The 21766-nt window shown below is 49.4% G+C and overlaps 1 protein-coding gene across 1 annotated transcript in view; it reads right to left on the bottom strand.

Moving 5' to 3' along the window:
- Nucleotides 1-21766, bottom strand: part of PEX6 (peroxisomal biogenesis factor 6) — a 101468-nt gene that overhangs the window by 37400 nt on the left and 42302 nt on the right. The window contains exon 13 of the mRNA XM_075338916.1: nucleotides 20935-21043. Coding sequence (XP_075195031.1) covers nucleotides 20935-21043 — 109 coding nt within the window. The remainder of the gene's footprint in view (nucleotides 1-20934; nucleotides 21044-21766) is intronic.

The raw sequence follows: 21766 nt of genomic DNA, 5'->3' as shown, positions 1-21766 counted from the left end.
CTATTATTCGCTTCAACGGATATCCGGCGAATACCTCGCCACTATTCGAGTATTCGCGAATATTCGACCCCCAATGTAAATCTATGGGAAACCGGAATAATTTTACGTTGAACCTGTCGATGACTTGTGGTGACTGAGGAAAAGGCTGAAATGGAGAGGAAAAGGCTGAAATGGATGGGAAAAGGCTGAAACAGTATGGGCAAAGCCTGTAGAAGGTGCCTGACTGCATTTCTGGTGTCTTTGAATAACGTGGTCAGAGCAGCACATGGCGTTTATGTAGTTTCCAGAACAGCTCTCAAACCAAAGTAAAAAAGAGGGGAAATTGCTAAGAAACAGTTTCTAGTGCCTAATAACTAATAAAACGTCAAATCAAGCCCCGACCGCCACAAAAAAAAAAAAAAACACTTTAGCATATGTTCACACGTTTCGTTTTTTATATTTTTCCTTCTTTTTCGATTAGAATATTCATTATATTGGTGTCTGTCTCGCGCCTCCTTTTTTGGGACATATTTGACAGAACTTTAAAAGGCCAGCTATAATGTGCCCGTTGGGATGTTGACCTTGCCCTCCTCCTCCACCAGCACCACCGGCTCCAGTGGCCCTCTACTCAAATGTAGGAAGGGCCACTGGCTGTCCTCAAATCTCATACTTGTTAGGCTCAGGTGGGCCCTGTAACATACATTGGGGAATGACAGCAGTCATTTGTAGTTTTCTGCATCCTCTATATCATTAGTGTGAAAGTTGGAATACGTACTCCATAACACTTTACGGTGCTATTGCCAATGTGGCCATTTGGGTGTTGGCCTTGTCCTCCTCCTGCTCCACTAACACCACCGGCTCCAGTGGCCCTCTATTCAAATTCTATTGAAATGATTCAGTAATGTATGTTTTATGGACAAATGAACTCCACGCTGGGACATCGAAGCAGATGTTGTTGATGATGATTACATCTGACCAAAAGCAGGTTGGGAGCAGGAGGCATCATCGCCAGCTTCCTAGACCGCAGTTTGTGAAGCATGCAGCACCGTGGAAGTGGCAGTTGTTTCACTCTGAAACTCAGGCTTTATTCCACTAGCTAACACCAAGGATTTAAAAAAATTCAGTTTCCCCAAGGGGGAATGGTTCAAACACCATGGAGCACTGCATTAGTAGCTACTCCCAACAGCTTTTTTTTAAAAAATTGGTAGGATTTGCAACAGGACATAACATGCCAAAATGTTTAATCAATTCAGTTCCCCCAGGGGATAATGGTTCAGACACCATGGAGCACAGCATCACAAGGTACTGCCAACAGCTCCCAAAAGCTTATATTAAAAAAATTGGTAGGATAAGCAATAGGGCATAACATGCCAAGGATCTAAAATAATTCTGATTTTGCAAGGGGCCATGTGTAACACACCGTGGAGCACAGCATCAATAAAGAACACAAATAGAGACTGCCTGACCAATTGTTCTAGACAGTGCAGCCTCGACAGTGCTTGTACCAGTGCATAATGTACAAAGGATTGAAAAATATTGCCCTGGGTGATTGGGCCAAACAATTACATGGCAGCAGCATAACAAGTTACATTAGTTATGCGGTGTCATTAGATGATAGAAGATAAAATAGTCTTGAACGAGAAGCAATGGAACTTATTTAAACTTAAGAAATCCACATTTTGGGGCTACACTTATTATTGGGTACTGTTAACAGGCGGCCTGAGATACTCTGGGGAAATCCATCTATGGTACATGTTGATCATGGTCAAACGGTCTGCACTTTTCGTGGATAGTAGTGTGCGAGTATCTGGTATTATTGACACCGCTGAGCTGAAAACACGCTCAGACAACACACTCGCAGCAGGGCAAGCTAGCACTTCTAAAGCGTATAAGCCGAGGTCTGGCCAAGTGTTGAGCTTGGAAACCCAATAGTTAAAGGGAACAGTAGACTCGGAAAGCACGCTGATACAGTCACCTACATAGTTCCTCACCATCTTACTTAACTGCTCCCTCCTTGTCATAGTTCCCCCAACCGGTATCTGATTCGCAGTTGACGGTTTGTGGAAAATGGACCAGTTTTGGCACATTAGTCCCCCGCCTGTGTTGCTCCTACTATGCGTAGCCCTCTCTTGTAATCCTGTTGTGTAAGATGACATGCTACATCTAACACCAGCGTGATCTGAGGGTAATCGTTTCATCAACTGCTCCACTACAGCCTTCTTGAATGTTTCCGTAGTACAATCCTTATTTGCCTCCACAAGTAGCGAAGCAAATTTGTTTATGTAGTGTGGGTAAAGGAAGGTACATAACAAGTATTTGTTGTCTGCCAAAATGTGGACTAGCCGACAGTCATGAGAAAGGCAGTGTGACATGAACTGTGCCATGTGTCCCAGACTCCGAACTGGAAACCTTTGTGTGTCACTGCTAAGAATACATTCTGTCTCCCTAAACCTCCTCTCCTCCTCAGTCTGTCTCTCCTCCTCCTCCTCAGGCCATCCATGCTGGATAGCCCTGAAGCTTGGGTTGTCAATCCCTTGGTTACCAACTTCAAAGCATTCCTGTTCTTCATCATCCACCTCATCCTCATGATGCTGAGCAAAGGTGCCTGAGCTTGTTGGCCGAGGTTGTGTGGATTACTAGCAACCATTGTGAAGTCTGGATCCACAGACAACTTGGGTGCATGATCATCCAGAGAGCGTTTCAATAAACAAATCAGTGGAATGGTAATGTTGATAACAGCATCCTCACAATGTTGGTACAGTAATCAAAATTCTCCAAGACCTGACAAATGTCTGCAATCCACACCCACTCGGCAGTACTTATGTCTGGCAGCTTCCTCACACCCCTTGAGGAAGAACATCGAAACACGTGTCAGGTGTGAAACTGTCTAAACGGTAACTGGTTATTGTGTTGCTATATGTGGGAATGTTGTGTATTGCACATTTATCTAATTGCGCTGTATATGTGGGAAAGTGACAGCATTGGGTATTCAATTGTGCACCTATATTGATTGATTCCTCTTTCAATATGCATATGTGTGGTTTAGATCCATGTGGCAGGCAGGATGCTTTATTTGTTTAAAAGAGCAACAGTGACCCCTAGTGGTCCGTGTTATAAGTCACTGTTTGGGTCAGTCATGCAATGGTGGAATATGGCAATTACGCCTCCTACTCCTTTTGTACCTATTGCATGACTGCATTTGGAAAGAGTATGTCTTGCTAATCTGGTCTGCCACGTGTGCTCTAATATAAAATACACAGCGTTTACTGGCACAGCAATATAGATATATTTATAGCAAATCAATGTGTACACAATTGTGAATAATATCTACAGTTCCGTTTTTATGGATTTAATTATGATGCATTGCAGTTGTCCCTAAAAAACACTTGTATTCACTGTAATAAATGTGTGATAATAAAATCAATTTTTGTTACAACCTCATTTCTGCATGATTGGGCTCTTTCATCGCTTTGTCCTCCTTTCTCTTGTTGTTTAGTCTTGCGATTTTTTGCCCATATATAGTCCTTGATAATACTTAAATAGAATGCACTTTATCTTGGTGTTATATGTATTTAAAAGCAGTGATTATTAACATACTTGTCTGGCAGCTGCGTCTGACACTGCCCTCTGCTGCTCATGGATCCTGGCCAACATATGATAGGTTGAATTCCATCTCGTAGGGAGGTCACATATCAGTCTGTGACGAGGCAAGTGTAAGCGCTGCTGCAGCACTGCCAGGCCAGCAAAAGAGGGAGATGGCTTGCGGAATGTGCGCTAATACGTGGTATCTTGGTAAGTAGGTGTGGTATCCCAGGGTATTTCTTCAGAAAGTGCAGAACCAATAAATTTACAACGTGGGTCATACAAGGAACGTGTACAAGCTTTCCAAGCTTTAAAGCGCCACCAGATTACGACCATTATCATCACTACCATCCCTGGACGGAGGTCCAACTGCTCAAGCCACTCATCTGTCTGCTCAGTTATTGCTTTCAAAAGCTCAGGTGCCGTGTGAGATTTGTCACCGATACAGATGAGCTTCAGTAGAGCATGTTGCCTCTTAGCTGAGAAAAAGTGCTGCAGAGATCCCAGCTGGGGAATGATGTCAACGGTTGGACACCGGCGGATGTTGAGGAGGATGCACAGGAGCCAGATGAAGAGTAGGAAGAGGTGGGAGTTGTTGCTGTGTAGGAGGCTACTGAAACTGTGATTCCGCTGTGACACCGCTATTCTGGGTGTGGGAATTATATGGGATGTTGCCGGCTCAGACTCTTTACCAGCCACCACCAGGTTCACCTAGTGTGCAGTCAGTGAGATGTAGCGTCCCTGTCCACTTCCGCTTGTCCATGTGTCTGTGGTTAAGTGGACCTTCCCTGTTATGGCGTTGGTGAGAGCCCGTTTGATATTTACAAACACGTGATTGTGGAGCGCAGGAACGGCACAACGAGAAAAATAGTGGCGGCTAGGCACAGAGTACCGATGTTCTAACACCACCAAAATGTCGCGGAAAGCCTCTGTTTCCACAAGCCGATACGGCAACATCTCAAGAGCTATCAATCGTGCAATCTGTGCAGTTATGGTTTCTGCCCTTGAGTGCATAACGGGGGTATTTTCGCTTTTTTTCGAAGGTCTGTGGTAAGGACAACTGAACGGAACGCTGGGACATCGAAGCTGATGTCGTTGATGATTGAGTTTGGCCAACATCAGGTTGGGAGAAGGAGGTATCTGCGCCACCTTCTTGCACACCAGTTTGGGAAGCAGGCAGCCCAGGGGAAGTGGCAGAGTTTTGAGCCTGGAAATCGTGTTTTTCACCTAGAGATGTCAATCCCCTAGTGGTGTGATTGGATAACATATGGTTTCTCATGCTGGAGGTGCCCAAGCTGGAAGTACTTCTGCCTCTGCTAAGCTTGGTCTGACAGATTTGACAAATGGCAACCGTTTGGTCCGAAGGACTCTTGGAAAAAAACTCCCACACAATCGCACCACGGACCCTTGGACTCTGAGATGGCTGAGGTGGTGCACAGACCCTTGGACTCTGAGATGCCACAGGTGGTGGTGTCATGTGCACAGCTGATTGACTTCTGGCAGTGGTCGAAACCCTATGTCTTACAGCCTTTTTGCGGACTATGGGCACATGCTCCTCTGCACTGCTGCTCTCGCAATCCATGCCACCCGTCCATGTTGGATCAGTCACCTCATCATCAACCTGGTCGTCTTCAAATTCCTGAAGGTCAACATCTTCAGGAATGGAGGTTTCAGGCTGACCTGAGGGCAACTGTGTCTCATCATCCTCCAACACTTCCACCTGATTACCCAGCATGTCACGGCCAACAACATGGCTTTCTTCTGGCCTTGGGTGCTCAAAGATCTGTGCATCACTGCACACCACGGCCTCACCTGCGTTGGTGGTGTTGTGCGGTGAGAAGCAAAAAGGGTTCCGTAAACAGTTCCTTGGAGTAACCTGCTTTGGTATCATGTTTCCTTAGAATACTGATGTTGTGAGGAAGGAGGACCAGGCTGAGGATTCGATGGACCAGCCTCTGGGCTACTCAAGTCTGTCTTTGTGGACCCTTGGGATTTGCTACTCGACAAGTAACTGGAGGCATTTCTGCTAGCCAACTCGTTACCTGTTCGCACTGTTCAGGGCACAAAAGTGCTTTCCCACGTGGACAAGAAAATTGGGATAGGAAGGCAGAGGTAGATAAACGAGGAACCTTTTTCTTTGGCTTGATCACACTGCTTGGGCGACCACCACTGTCACTACCACCTCGTCCGCTGCCCTTACCCCCTCTTTTTCCAATATTTTTGGTTTGATTACTTGAAGGTGAATACTGTAACGTGACCTTTTCTACAGGCAGTGGAACAACACTTATGCCGGGTTGTTAAACATGTGTTAATAGTTTCTCACGATAGCCGTTTCTGTAAGTCTAGAAACCAAAAGGTACCTTTATTGGACAAACTACCACTTGGAGGAGTCGACAAAGATGTTGTGAATGTCTTTCAGCCCCAAAAGAAAACAGGGTTTGACAACACTTTTCTTTTAGTATTGGTTTTTGGTACTCAGACTGTTTTAGTAAGAGCAAGCCACTATGTACAGTCAGGGCCAGAAATATTTGGACAGTGACACAAGTTTTGTTATTTTAGCTGTTTACAAAAACATGTTCAGAAATACAATTCTATATATAATATGGGCTGAAAGTGCACACTCCCAGCTGCAATATGAGAGTTTTCACATCCAAATCGGAGAAAAGGTTTAGGAATCATAGCTCTGTAATGCATAGCCTTCTCTTTTTCAAGGGACCAAAAGTAATTGGACAAGGGACTCTAAGGGCTGCAATTAACTCTGAAGGTGTCTCCCTCGTTAACCTGTAATCAATGAAGTAGTTATAAGGTCTGGGGTTGATTACAGGTGTGTGGTTTTGCATTTGGAAGCTGTTGCTGTGACCAGACAACATGCGGTCTAAGGAACTCTCAATTGAGGTGAAGCAGAACATCCTGAGGCTGAAAAAAAAGAAAAAATCCATCAGAGAGATAGCAGACATGCTTGGAGTAGCAAAATCAACAGTCGGGTACATTCTGAGAAAAAAGGAATTGACTGGTGAGCTTGGGAACTCAAAAAGGCCTGGGCGTCCACGGATGACAACAGTGGTGGATGATCGCCGCATACTTTCTTTGGTGAAGAAGAACCCGTTCACAACATCAACTGAAGTCCAGAACACTCTCAGTGAAGTAGGTGTATCTGTCTCTAAGTCAACAGTAAAGAGAAGACTCCATGAAAGTAAATACAAAAGGGTTCACATCTAGATGCAAACCATTCATCAATTCCAAAAATAGACAGGCCAGAGTTAAATTTGCTGAAAAACACCTCATGAAGCCAGCTCAGTTCTGGAAAAGTATTCTATGGACAGATGAGACAAAGATCAACCTGTACCAGAATGATGGGAAGAAAAAAGTTTGGAGAAGAAAGGGAACGGCACATGATCCAAGGCACACCACATCCTCTGTAAAACATGGTGGAGGCAACGTGATGGCATGGGCATGCATGGCTTTCAATGGCACTGGGTCACTTGTGTTTATTGATGACATAACAGCAGACAAGAGTAGCCGGATGAATTCTGAAGTGTACCGGGATATACTTTCAGCCCAGATTCAGCCAAATGCCGCAAAGTTGATCGGACGGCGCTTCATAGTACAGATGGACAATGACCCCAAGCATACAGCCAAAGCTACCCAGGAGTTCATGAGTGCAAAAAAGTGGAACATTCTGCAATGGCCAAGTCAATCACCAGATCTTAACCCAATTGAGCATGCATTTCACTTGCTCAAATCCAGACTTAAGACGGAAAGACCCACAAACAAGCAAGACCTGAAGGCTGCGGCTGTAAAGGCCTGGCAAAGCATTAAGAAGGCGGAAACCCAGCGTTTGGTGATGTCCATGGGTTCCAGACTTAAGGCAGCGATTGCCTCCAAAGGATTCGCAACAAAATATTGAAAATAAAAATAATATTTTGTTTGGGTTTGGTTTATTTGTCCAATTACTTTTGACCTCCTAAAATGTGGAGTGTTTGTAAAGAAATGTGACAATTCCTACAATTTCTATCAGATATTTTTGTTCAAACCTTCAAATTAAACGTTACAATCTGCACTTGAATTCTGTTGTAGAGGTTTCATTTCAAATCCAATGTGGTGGCATGCAGAGCCCAACTCGCCAAAATTGTGTCACTGTCCAAAGATTTCTGGACCTAACTGTAGGTTCTGTAAGATATGAAGCCCCCAAAATTACACTAGATTGCGGATAGGAAGGTACTGGCCTTGAGGCACAAGTAGTGCCACTGACACAAAGTATTAATAAAAATTGGGTAACACGGAGACTGTGTTTTAGTAAGAGCAAGCCTCTATCTAATTTGTGTGAGATATTAAGTCCCCAAAATTAGGCTAGTTTGGTGCTATGAAGGTATTTTGATTCAGGCACAAGTTGTGCCACTGACACCAAGTATTAATAAAAGCCACTAGGTAGGTTCTGTAAGATATGAAGCCCCCAAAATTATACTAGGTTGCTGATAGGAAGGTACTGGCCTTGAGGCAGAAGTACTGCCACTGACACCAAGTATTAATAAAAATTGGGTAACACTGAGACTGAGACTGTGTTTTAATAAGAGCAAGCCGCTATGTAGGTGCTGTAAGATATGAGGCCCCCAAAATTAGGGTAGTTTGGTGCTATGAAGGTATTTTGCTTCAGGCACAAGTTGTGCCACTGACACAGAGTATTAATAAAAATTGGGTAACACTAATGCCTGCTTTACACGAGTCGGTCTATGGTGCGATAGCACGAGCGATCGTACCCGCCCCTGTCGTTTTTGCATCACGGGCAAATAGCTGCCCATGGTGCACAAACTCGTTTAACCCCCGTCACAAGCACTTACCTTCTGGACGACCTCGCTGTGGGCGACGAACATCCTGTTCCTGAAGTGGGAGGGACGTTCGGCGTCACAGCGACGTCACACAGCGGCCGGCCAATAGAAGCGGAGGGGCGGAGATGAGCGGGATGTAAACATCCCGTCCACCTCCTTCCTTCCGCATTGCTGGCCGGGAGCCGCAGGATGCAGGTAAGCTGTGTTCATCGTTCCCGGGGTGTCACACGGAGCGACGTGTGCTGCCACGAAAATGATGAACAACCGGCGCCATTAAAAATAAACGATATTTTGAAAGTAAACGACGAGTACACGACTCACGATTTGTGAGCGATACTGCGTCGCTCGGAGGTGTCACACGAGACGACATCGTGCGCTATGCCGGATGTGCGTCATGAAAACCGTGACCCCGACGACACATCGCACGATAGCTCGTCTCGTGTAAAGCAGGCATAAGACTGTGAATTGAGATGGTGACTGACAGGCACTACACTACGACTGAACCCCGTTGTTTTTACAATTTTGTGACCTTTTTTTTGCAAATTGTAATACCTATTGCAAGTATAACAGACACAAGGGATGTAACAGTGCTTAGATTGTTATTAGCAGCAGATGTCAGGACAGCTTTAAATCTCTCCCTGCCTGTGAATAAGCTCTCCCCATATCACACACTGCATTAACAGACCGTATGCACCACTAATAAGAGGATTTTTTTTTTTGGCAGGTTTAAAACAGGAACGGCTGTCATCTAACTAGGCAATGCAGTAACACTGTCCCTATACCTGGTTCTATGATTTACACAGCTGCTAACACAGAGTGGACACTGTCTTCAGCCCTTAGAAGGACTATTTTGGATTCTGCAGCAGGAACATTATCTCATAGAACACACTGCACTGTCCCTATACCTGTTTCTATGATTTACACAGTCGCTAGCAGCTAATGCCAAATATCTTCAGCCCTTAGAAGGACTAATATTAGTTGGCATGAGAAACGCTGTCCCGCACATAGTACAGTCTAGCTACATCGGCAGCTCAGGAATGAATGCGTGCACAAAATGGTGGCAGCCTTATATAGCCCCTATGACGCTGTGAGGCCAAGCCAATCACAGTAACACCAGAACAAAGATGGATGTGGCGTTACTGTGAGGGCAAGCAACGTCAGATGTGTTCATTGGCTGGAAAAAGGCGCCAGGAAGTCCAGAAACTAAAATGAAAGTATCGGAGCAAATACCATATTAGCCGTCTGATACTGAATACCTTGAATACCCCATTATCCGCCGGATACCGAATAGTGGCGAATACATTCGCTCATCCCTAGTCTCTATCTCTCTGGGAGGAAGCGGCATCAGACACATCTCCATCTCTCTGAGAGGAGGCGGCACCAGACGCGTCTCTATCTCTCTGGGAGGAGGCGGCACCAGACGCGTCTCCATCTCTCTGAGAGGAGGCGGCACCAGACGCGTCTCTATCTCTCTAAGAGGAGCGGCACCAGACGCGTCTCCATCTAAGAGGAGCAGCACCAGACGCATCTATCTCTCTGAGAGGAGGCGGCACCAGACGCGTCTCTATCTCTCTGGGAGGAGGCGGCACCAGACGCGTCTCCATCTCTCTGAGAGGAGGCGGCACCAGACGCGTCTCTATCTCTCTAAGAGGAGCGGCACCAGACGCGTCTCCATCTAAGAGGAGCAGCACCAGACGAGTCTATCTCTCTGAGAGGAGGCGGCACCAGACGCGTCTGTATCTCTCTGGGAGGAGGCGGCACCAGACGCGTCTCTATCTAAGAGGAGCGGCACCAGACGCGTCTCCATCTAAGAGGAGCAGCACCAGACGCATCTATCTCTCTGGGAGGAGGCGGCACCAGACGCGTCTCTATCTCTCTGGGAGGAGCGGCACCAGACGCGTCTGTATCTCTCTGGGAGGAGGCGGCACCAGTCGCGTCTCTATCTCTCTGGGAGGAGGTGGCACCAGACGACCCAGGCGCGGGATTCCGGCTGCACGATCCGCAATCGGCAATTAATAAAAATTAAAAAAGAAGGGAATTTTGTTACTTACCGTAAATTCCTTTTCTTCTAGCTCTTATTGGGAGACCCAGACGATTGGGGTATAGCTACTGCCCTCCGGAGGCCACACAAAGCACTACACTAAAAAGTGCAAGGCCCCTCCCCCTCTGGCTATACCCCCCCGTGGTATCACGGGTTCTCCAGTTTTAGTGCCAAAGCAAGAAGGAGGAAGCCAATAACTGGTTTAAACAAATTAACTCCGAATAACGTCGGAGAACTGAAAAACCGTTCAACATGAACAACATGTGTACCCGCAAACAACCAAGAAATCCCGAAGGACAACAGGGCGGGTGCTGGGTCTCCCAATAAGAGCTAGAAGAAAAGGAATTTACGGTAAGTAACAAAATTCCCTTCTTCTTCAGCGCTCTATTGGGAGACCCAGACGATTGGGACGTCCAAAAGCTGTCCCTGGGTGGGTAAAGAGATACCTCATGTTAGAGCTGCAAAACAGCCCTCCCCTACGGGGATGTCACTGCCGCCTGCAGGACTCTTCTACCTAAGCTGGCATCCGCCGAAGCATAGGTATGCACCTGATAATGTTTGGTGAAAGTGTGCAGACTCGACCAGGTAGCTGCCTGGCACACCTGTTGAGCCGAAGCCTGGTGTCGTAGCGCCCAGGACGCACTCACGGCTCTGGTTGAATGGGCTTTCAGCCCTGAAAGAACCGGAAGCCCTGCAAAACGGTAGGCTTCCCGAATTGGTTCTTTGATCCATCGAGCCAGGGTGGCTTTAGAAGCCTGCAACCTCTTGCGCGTACCAGCGACAAGGGCATCGGAACGGCGTACGGGCGCCGTGCGGGAAATGTAGATTCTGAGTGCTCTCACCAGATCTAGCAAACGTAAATCATTCTCATACCGGTGAACCGGATGAGTGCAAAAAGACGGTAAGGAGATATCCTGATTAAGATGAAACGAGGATACTACCTTAGGGAGAAACTCCGGAATGATGCGCAGCACTACCTTGTCCTGGTGAAACACCAGGAAGGGAGCCTTGGATGACAGAGCTGCCAGCTCAGACACTCGCCGAAGCGATGTGATCGCAACGAGAAACGCCACCTTCTGTGACAGGCGAGAAAAGGAAACTTCCTTCAGAGGCTCGAAAGGCGGCTTCTGGAGAGCAACTAGAACCCTGTTCAGATCCCATGGATCCAACGGCTGCTTGTACGGGGGTACGATATAACAAACCCCCTGCGGGAACGTGCGCACCTTAGAAAGACGTGCTAGACGCTTCTGAAAAGACACGGATAGTGCTGAGACTTGCCCTTTGAGGGAGTCTAGCGACAAGCCCTTTTCTAACTCCTATTGTAGGAAGGAAAGAAAGATAGGCAATGCAAATGGCCAGGGAGACACTCCCTGAGTAGAGCACCAGATTAAGAAAATCTTCCACGTTCTGTGGTAGATCTTAGCAGACGTGGGCTTCCTAGCCTGTCTCATGGTGGCAACGACCCCTTGGGATAATCCTGAAGACGCTAGGATCCAGGACACAAAGGCCACACAGTCAGGTTCAGGGCCGCAGAATTCCGATGGAGAAAACGGCCCTTGAGACAGTAAGTCTGGTCGGTCTGGTAGTGACCCCGGTCGGCCGACCGTGAGATGCCACAGATCCGGGTACCACGATCTCCTCGGCCAGTCTGGTGCGACGAGTATGACGCGGCTGCAATCGGATCTGATTTTTGCGCAGTACTCTGGGCAAGAGTGCCAGAGGTGGAAACACATATGTGAGCCGGAACTGCGACCAATCTTGCACTAAGGCGTCTGCCGCCAGAGCTCTGTGATCGCGCGATCGTGCCATAAATGCCGGGACCTTGTTGGTGTGCCGAGACGCCATTAGGTCGACGTCCGGCCCCCCCCAGCGGCAACAGATTTCCTGAAACACGTCCGGGTGAAGGGACCATTCCCCCGCGTCCATGCCCTGGCGACTGAGGAAGTCTGCTTCCCAGTTTTCTACGCCCGGGATGTGAACTGCGGATATGGTGGATGCTGTGTCCTCCACCCACATGAGGATCCGCCGGACTTCCTGGAAGGCTGCTGACTGCGTGTCCCTCCTTGGTGGTTGATGTATGCCACCGCTGTGGAGATGTCCGACTGGATTCGGATCTGCTCCCTTCTAGCCACTTTTGGAAAGCTAATAGGGTAAGATACCCTGCCCCGATTTCCAGCACATCGAACTGAAGGGTGGACTCCTGCTGAGTCCACGTCCCCTGAGCCATGTGGCGGAGACAAACTGCTCCCCACCCTGACAGACTCGTATCTGTCGTGACCACTGCCCAGGATGGGGGCTATGGCAATGAGGTGGGAATAAGCCACTATTGCAGAGAGTCCTCGGCCGTCAGGGAAAGGGAGACTTCCCGTCCAGGGAGGTTGACTGCCCATCCCATTGGCGGAGAATGTCCCATTGCCGTTGGCGCAGATGAAACTGCGCAAAGAGAACTGCCTCGATGGCTGCCACCATCTTCCTTAGGAAGTGCATGAGGCGCCTTAAGGGATGCGACTGGCCTTGAAGGAGAGACTGCACCTCTGTCCGCAGTGAACGCTGCTGGTTCAGCGGAAGCTTCACTATGGCTGATAGAGTATGAAACTCCATGCCGAGATACGTTAGTGATTGAGTCGGAGACAGATTTGACCTTGCCAAATTGATGATCCACCCGAAAGTCTGGAGAGTCTCCAGCGTAACATTCAGGCTGCGTTGGCATGCCTCGAGGGAGGTTGCTTTGACGAGTAGATCGTCCAAGTACGGAATCACCGGGTGTCCGTGAGAGTGCAAGACTGCTACCACTGCTGCCATGACCTTGGTGCCCACCCGTGGGGCTGTCGCCAGACTGAATGGCAGAGCTACGAACAGAAGATGTTCGTCTCCTATCACAAAACGTAGAAAACGTTGGTGCTCCGTAGCAATTGGCACGTGGAGATAGGCATCTTTGATGTCTGTTGAGGCAAGGAAGTCTCCTCGAGACATTGAGGCAATGACGGATCGGAGGGATCCCATCCGGAACCGCCTGGCGTTCGCATGCTCGTTGAGCAGTTTCAGAACCAGAACAGGACGGAAGGAACCGTCCATTTTTGGAGCCACAAAGAGATTGGAGTACAAACCCTCGCCCTCGTTCCTGAGGGGGGACAGGGATCACCACTCCTTCTGCTCTTAGAGCGTCCACCGCCTGCAGCAGGGCATCTGCTCGGTGGGGAGGTGGGGCCGTTCTGAAGAATGGAGTCGGAGGACGAGAACAGAACACTGTCCTGTGCACGTGAGCACAATGTCCGTCACCCACCGGTCTGTGACCTGTGGCAGCTAAATGTCGCCAAAGGCGGGGGAGTCTGCCATCAACCGCGGATGCGGAGAGAGAGAGAGAGAGAGCTGAGAGTCCTGAGGAGACCGCCTTGGTAGCGGTTCCTCCGACTGCCTTCCTTGGGCGAGATTGAGCCCGGCCGGAATCTGAGCCCGTCTGAGGTTTTGTAGCCCTTTTGCACGAGGACAATTGGGACCTGCCGGAGCTTGGGAAGGACCGAAACCTCGACTGTACTTTTAGGACAGTATTAACAGGGTAAGTCGCAGTGCAGACATTGCGGGGTTACGGACGCCTCTGCGGTACAGACGTCCCTGCTCAAGGTCAGCTGCGCAAGAACAGCAGAAAAGGTTAGGTTGCCAATACGGCTGTGGATGCCGGAGCAACCGACACGCCGATAGCCTCCTAGACAGATTTCAACCAGAGTCCATCTGTCTGTGAATGGCATCTTGAAGTGAAGCCCCATCTCCAGTGCAACTATGGCTCTATATGCAAGCCTGGAGATTGGAGAATCCACCTTTGGACCCTGGGTCCAGCGCTGACCACGTCAGGGGAAAAAAGGGATAACGTGTATCCTAAAAACGTTTGGAGAAGACGCTTATCTGGTAAGCGTGGTGTTCCTGGACTGCTTCTCTGAAGTCAGCGTGGCCAGAAAAATACTCAATATCTGCGTGAGACACTGAAAAGGAACTTCTCCTGTTCGTCTCCCATCTCCACTGGGGGAGCTGAGGGAGAAAGATCCAACCTTCCATTGATGGACGGTATAGGATCATTCCGTATGGCGTTACCACCCGGTGTATCCGGATTGAGAGCGATGTCAGTATCAAAGCCCTGAAGAGCTGCCTTTTGGTCAAGTAGATTGCCCATGGATGCAAGTCTCTATATTATGACTACTCCGTCCCTGTCCATGGACAGGGTTGACAGGAGGTTTCTTTGGCCACAACTAGTAGAGCCCCGGCAGACGAAGTGCTAGAGACCCCGGCAGACGACGTGCTACAGGGGAGCATGCACACAATGGGACGGAGTCATGAACGGCATCCCATGTAGTAAAAACAGCACTGAAATCTGTGTTGCTATATGTATAGCATACAGGCATAAAGTACAAATGACCACTGCAGCACAAGCAATACAAGCAGCATAGAAGCCTGTGCCCTGGCACCTCTGCTCTTCTGCTGCTGTAGACTAGTCATCTAGGGGAATATAGCCCAGAAGAGTGACCCTACAGTGCAATGTATAGCATACAAGCACAAGTACAAATGAACACTGCAGCACATGCAATCCAAGCAGCATAGAAGCCTGTGCCCTGGCACCTCTGCTCTTCTGCTGCTGTAGACTGGTCATCTAGGGGAATATAGCCCAGAAGAGTGACCATACAGTGCAATGTATAGCATACAAGCACAAGTACAAATGCACACTGCAGCCCATGCAATACAAGCAGCATAGAAAAAAACCTGTGCCCCAGCACCCCTGGTTTTCTGCTGCTGTAGTCTAGCCATTCCAGAAGAATATAGCTAAGACTAGCGACTGTACAGTGCAATGTTATAGCATATCAGCCTAAACACAAATGAACACCTCAGTCGTGCAAAACAAGCAGCCTAGAAAGCCTGTGCTTTAGCACACCTGCTTTCCTGCTGCTGATGTGTCGCTCCCCAAGCGGGCATATAGCGACCTATGTAGTTAAAAACAACACATGTATACACTGCAGTTATATCGTGGTCAGCACTATGTGTGCCTCTTACCGCCCGCCTATAAGCGGGTGTATGATCGCCACCGTCCTGCCTTGGTGCCGAAAGTCCGAGCTCTGCAGTAATGGCTGCCGGCTTCTTCCCCAGCTCGTGTGAGTAGGGGCGGGCCGTGGGCGTGCCCCCAAGGCAGAGCGGGAATCCGGCGTCCGACAGTGTGCAGTGAGAGGGCTGGAGCATGTAAAAAGGCTCCAGCCCTCGGCGCTGCTGATTGCTCAGCGCCTGTCCCCTTCCCTGAGTGACAGGGAGGGGGCGGGAACGAAGCGGCACTAGGCCGCAGAAGCCGGGGACTGGAGTTATAAGCGCCGCCGCCGTAAAAGCGCGGTCGGCGCCCAGTCCCCGGCGAACTACAAGTCCCAGCCGCGCCGCCGCTCCCGGAGCGTCCGGCGCGGTAGTTCCCAAAACACAAAGTCACTCAGCAAAGCTGCAGTGACTGTAACCCTTTACTGTCCCCGGCGCACTAGCACACCCAGCAAGTCTGGAGTGTGCTGTGCCTGTGTGTACGGGGACACAGAGTACCTGTAATGGTGCAGGGCCATGTCCCTGAACGGTACTCCAGCTCCGTATCCAGCAGGTTCAAATGGGTCTGTGGATGGAGCCCGGCGTCAGAGCTTTGAGGCCGGCAGGATCCCACTTCCTCAGAGCCCCTCAGGGGGATGTGGAAGGAAAGCAGCATGTGGGCTCCAGCCTCCGTACCAGCAATAGGTACCTCAACCTTACAACACCATCCAGGGGTGAGAAGGGAGCATGCTGGGGGCCCTATATGGGCCCTCTTTTCTTCCATCCGAAATAGTCAGCAGCTACTGCTGACTAAAATCTGTGGAGCTATGCGTGGATGTCTGACCTCCTTCGCACACAAAGCTAAAACTGGAGAACCCGTGATACCACGGGGGGGTATAGCCAGAGGGGGAGGGGCCTTGCACTTTTTAGTGTAGTGCTTTGTGTGGCCTCCGGAGGGCAGTAGCTATACCCCAATCGTCTGGGTCTCCCAATAGAGCGCTGAAGAAAAAAAAATAAATAAATAAGTGAGCGTTTCATACTTACCGAGACTCTTTCATGGCGGCACACTGCTTCCCGGTCGCGCTTTCACTTTGTGCTGTGTACGCAATCACACAGCTTTCCGTGTTTTCCCCGCCCACCGGCCATCCTCTCATCTGTGATTGGTTCCTGGCTGACGCGCCCCCAGCCTGTGACAGCTCTGCCATGCAGTCATTGCTTATCGCGGTCAGTAATAGGCTGCACTCAGAGCGGGCAGCCGTACTCTATGGCTGCTCGCTCTGAGATGTAGCAGAGCTGGATGTGTCTTCGCTGGATCTCGTGTGGATTACGCCGGAGCACGAGGGGTGTGTTGGGGTAATAAAGTGGTGAAGGAAGAGGCTGCTTATCCCCCTACATCATAGTACCGCTCCTATCCCACTACATCATAACGCCGCACCCATCACCTACATTGTAGCACCGCTCCTATCCCCCTACATCATAACGCTGCACCCATCACCTACATCGTAGCGCCGCTCCTATCCCCCTACATCATAACGCTGCACCCATCACCTATATCGTAGCGCGGCTCCTATCCTCCTGCAGTACTCTCTTTTATATATCATCTTCCCTCAGCCCCATCCTCAACTTGTCAGCCATCTACATTTATGTCGTATTACTTATGCGGTGGGGCTGGGGAGAGGGTAACTGTACACACACAATGTACACACAGACACACTGTACACAGTGTTCACAATGTACACACTGTACACCGTATACATACTGTACATACTGTACACACACTGTACACACAACATAAACGTACACACACACTGTATGGGTGCACCGTGCCACTAGAGCAGGGTAAGGGGTGCACCGTGCCATCCACTAGAACAGGGGTTTACCAAAGATCCAAAGTTTATCAACATAAAACCTTTATTTTACCCAAAACGTGATGCTGATAATTAGAGAGCAGCAATATCTGTAGAGAGATGATCAGTAAATGTTCTGCAGGTAACAACAGTCACGATCAGTAGGACGTGCACCGGCCGTCGCTGGGAATGACTTCATCTGCGGCCACAGGACATCACTCGTCTCTCACACTGCTCTGGAGGAATTTTGGCCCACTCTTTTTTCAGTCTCTTCCACAGGACATCGCTAGTCTCTCATACTGCTCTGGGGGATTTTGGCCCACTCGTCTTCCAGGCTCTTCCACAGGACATCACTAGTCTCTCACACTGCTCTGGGGGATTTTGTCCCACTCTTCTTCCAGTCTCTCCACAGGACATCACTAGTCCCTCACACTGCTCTGGGGGGATTTTGGACCACTCGTCTTCCAGTCTCTTCCACAGGACATCACTAGTCCCTCACACTGCTCTGGGGGGGATTTTGGTCCACTCGTCTTCCAGGCTCTTCCACAGGACATCGCTAGTCCCTCACACTGTTCTGGGGGGGATTTTGGTCCACTCTTCTTCCGTCTCTTCCACAGGACATCACTAGTCCCTCACACTGCTCTGGGGGGGATTTTGGTCCACTCTTCTTCCAGTCTCTTCACAGGACATCACTAGTCTCTCACACTGCTCTGGAGGATTTTGGCCCACTCGTCTTCCAGTCTCTTCCACAGGACATCACTAGTCCCTCACACTGCTCTGGGGGATTTTGTCCCACTCGTCTTCCAGTCTCTTCCACAGGACATCACTAGTCCCTCACACTGCTCTGGGGGGATTTTGGTCCACTCGTCTTCCAGGCTCTTCCACAGGACATCGCTAGTCCCTCACACTGTTCTGGGGGGGATTTTGGTCCACTCTTCTTCCAGTCTCTTCCACAGGACATCACTAGTCTCTCACACTGCTCTGGGGGGATTTTGGTCCACTCTTCTTCCAGTCTCTTCCACAGTTCTGTGACTGTTATGGGTTTCTTAGCCCTAACTTTGTCACCAAGTATTTTCCAGAGGTTTTCTATTTAGTTTAGATCAGGACTCTGGGCTGTGGCCATTTCATTGTTTCCAGGACCTGCTTTCCCCATTTTGCTGTGTAACAGGGGACACATTGTCCTGCATGAAAATTGCTGGCTGATTGAGTAATGGACACAAGTAAGGAACCACGTGTTGTGAAGAAGGTTCTAATCCACACTTGCATTCACTCTGCCATGTAGCTGTATGAGGTTCAACTCCTGCTGCAGAAAAAAAGTCAGCAAACCATGCCCCTTCCTCTACTGCCTTTCATTGACTTCTTAACACACTTTGGATTCAGTCTTTCCCCAGTTTGTGGATGAACATAATGTTTCCCATCAGCCCCAAATAATTTAAAACTTGCTTTCATCACTAAAATGACCTGTGGACACTTCTCCTCTGTCCACACAACACGATCCTCACCAAAGGGGAGTCTAGCCTTGTGATTCTTTCTGCTTATAAGAGGATTTGTCACTGCAGAGTTGGCTTTTAGTCCAATTGCCCTTACACGTCGTGACACTGTATGACAAGACCAGATCCTTACCCAGTTCAGTGCTGAACTGGCAGCAATTCCAGCTGCAGTGTGGAAGTGATTACCCATGGAGATTCTCCACATTATCTTGTCCTCTCTTGCATTTTTCTTTCGAGGGTGACCAGCCTTCTTCGGGGACTTGAAAGAGTTTGTGATGTAAAGATGCAATATTCTCGAAATCGCAGATGTGGAATTACCAACTTCTCTTGCTATGGCTGATAGGGTCACCCCTTTAGCCTTCATCTGGACAACCTACTGCTGAAGGGTTTCAGTCACTTTGGAACAGTAATGTCAGTGCAAACTGGAAAGTTCGGTGCCAGTTACATAGGGTTTGAAAGATAATTAAGGAAAGTAGCACCAGGTGCAGATTAACACCAATAACTTACAGAGTTCTGAAAGTGTCTCTAATTGTGATCCATGTTCTCTAATTGTGATCCATGTTCTCTAATTGTGATCCATGTTCTCTAATTGTGATTCATGTTCTCTAATTGTTAGTGTTCTTTTTCATTTATCTCATTTAAAATTATAATTATGTGCTTTACAGGTACAATCTGTCCTCACCCCTCCCCCACACACGGGTACAATCTGATGTCATCCCTTTCCCGTCCCCCAACAATCTGTTGGGGTAAGTTATTATCACTGTTAAAATGTTAAGTTATTAAGGAGAAGGAAGATAATTTTATAATGATGTGCAGGTATTGCAGCAGATATGATATAATATATGACTTTATACTTTAAATGTTTATTAAAGTTTTAAAAAAAAAAAATACAATAAATTCAATTTACGAAAGACGCTTAAAATCCTGCGAGTTTCCTGATGTTAGGAAATAATTACAGAGGACGACACAAGGACCCCAACATTTAGGAAAGTGTGTGTTGTCTCTAATTTTGATCTCCAATATCCAAATATATAGCTAGAAATATCCACACTGCCCCATGGACAATGATATCCTCCCTTCCTCCAGACTTCGGTGCAGACTCTGCGCCTGTACTCTGCGCTTGTACTCTGCGCCTGTACTCTGCGCCTGTCAGTGTCTCAGGGTGATTACGGGCCATTTTTGTTTTCTGTTGGCAGAGTAGTAAACAGGATTTTTTTTATCCATATTTTTAAAAATGTTATTATTCTGCATGTTAGGGCATTTGTCGCTGAGGCCTCTACTATACACAGCAATGCCACTGTACTGCTGGAAATATATACACTGGAGAGACCACATGAGCGGCCTGTGGGCCTTTACCCGGCCCTCGGCTGTCATAGCTCAGACACCCCCCAGCCCTCCCGCAATGCTGACTTCCAGGCCAAAACACAGTCAGCAATGAAGAGGTTAACATCATGGCTCGGTGGCGCCAGATCACTGCTGTTATAGGCATAATATAATATGGGCATGTGATAAATCCAACACAGAGCGTGAAGGGGTTAAGTGTGTGTGTGTGTGTGTGTAGAACACCAGGATGGCGCACAAAGCAGGTGATGCACAATGCCAACAGGTGGGTGCGCCACCCCAACACGACTGGCGGGAGCTGCAACCACGCACCACTCCGATATAACAGCGAGAGCCTCAACAAACCGCGCGTCTGTCCGACACGACTGGTGAGAGCCGCAACAAACCGCACGTCACCCTGACATGAGCGACAGGGGCCGCAACAAATAACATGCCACTCCAACACAACCCACGGGAGCCGCAACAAACGGCGCCCCACTCTCACAAGACGGAGGAGAGCCGCAACAAACTGCATGCCACGCCAACACAACCCAAGGGAGTTGCAACAAATTGCGAGCCACTCTGACACAACTGACGAGAGCCGCAAAAAACTGAGTGCCACTCTGACAAGACGCAGGGGAGCCGCAACAAACCAAAATGATTGGAAAAATAAGAAAACCGTAAATAAGCAAGGAATTCTCACTGCAGAATTCTATAAAGCGGGTTATAGAGGATAGTTACTACTATTATCTAAATATGACAACAAAATTGTTATTGACTCAGTAATGGTAGGTGGGGGATAGTCTTACCGGTCCATCACTCCTCCAGAATCTCCGCTCTTTCCCCGGTTCGGAGCTAAAGAGTCCAACTCATCAAAGAAAATAATGCAGGGAGAAGCCGCCTGAGCCCGGGAAAAGACTGCAAAGAGAAGACAAAAAGGTGGACATACTCGATAGGGATGGAACAGAGAAAGAGCCTCGAGGAGCAGAGGCGGGAAAGGACAGAGCACGGCGGGCGGGCGAGTGGCAAGGGGCAGAGCACGGCGGGCGGGCGAGTGGCAAGGGGCAGAGCACGGCGGGCGGGCGAGTGGCAAGGGGCAGAGCACGGCGGGCGAGTGGCAAGGGGCAGAGCACGGCGGGCGAGTGGCAAGGGGCAGAGCACGGCGGGCGAGTGGCAAGGGGCAGAGCACGGCGGGCGAGTGGCAAGGGGCAGAGCACGGCGGGCGAGTGTCAAGGGGCAGAGCACGGCGGGCGAGTGTCAAGGGGCAGAGCACGGCGGGCGAGTGTCAAGGGGCAGAGCACGGCGGGCGAGTGTCAAGGGGCAGAGCACGGCGGGCGAGTGTCAAGGGGCAGAGCACGGCGGGCGAGTGTCAAGGGGCAGAGCACGGCGGGCGAGTGTCAAGGGGCAGAGCACGGCGGGCGAGTGTCAAGGGGCAGAGCACGGCGGGCGAGTGTCAAGGGGCAGAGCACGGCGGGCGAGTGTCAAGGGGCAGAGCACGGCGGGCGAGTGGCAAGGGGCAGAGCACGGCGGGCGAGTGGCAAGGGGCAGAGCACGGCGGGCGAGTGGCAAGGGGCAGAGCACGGCGGGCGAGTGGGAAGGGGCAGAGCACGGCGGGCGAGTGGGAAGGGGCAGAGCACGGCG

The sequence above is a fragment of the Anomaloglossus baeobatrachus genome, chromosome 3, assembly GCF_048569485.1.
Source record: "Anomaloglossus baeobatrachus isolate aAnoBae1 chromosome 3, aAnoBae1.hap1, whole genome shotgun sequence".
In the NCBI taxonomy this organism is placed as follows: domain Eukaryota; kingdom Metazoa; phylum Chordata; class Amphibia; order Anura; family Aromobatidae; genus Anomaloglossus; species Anomaloglossus baeobatrachus.
The sequence above is the reverse complement of the archived record's forward strand: the minus strand, read 5'-3'. Positions and strand labels throughout refer to the sequence as shown.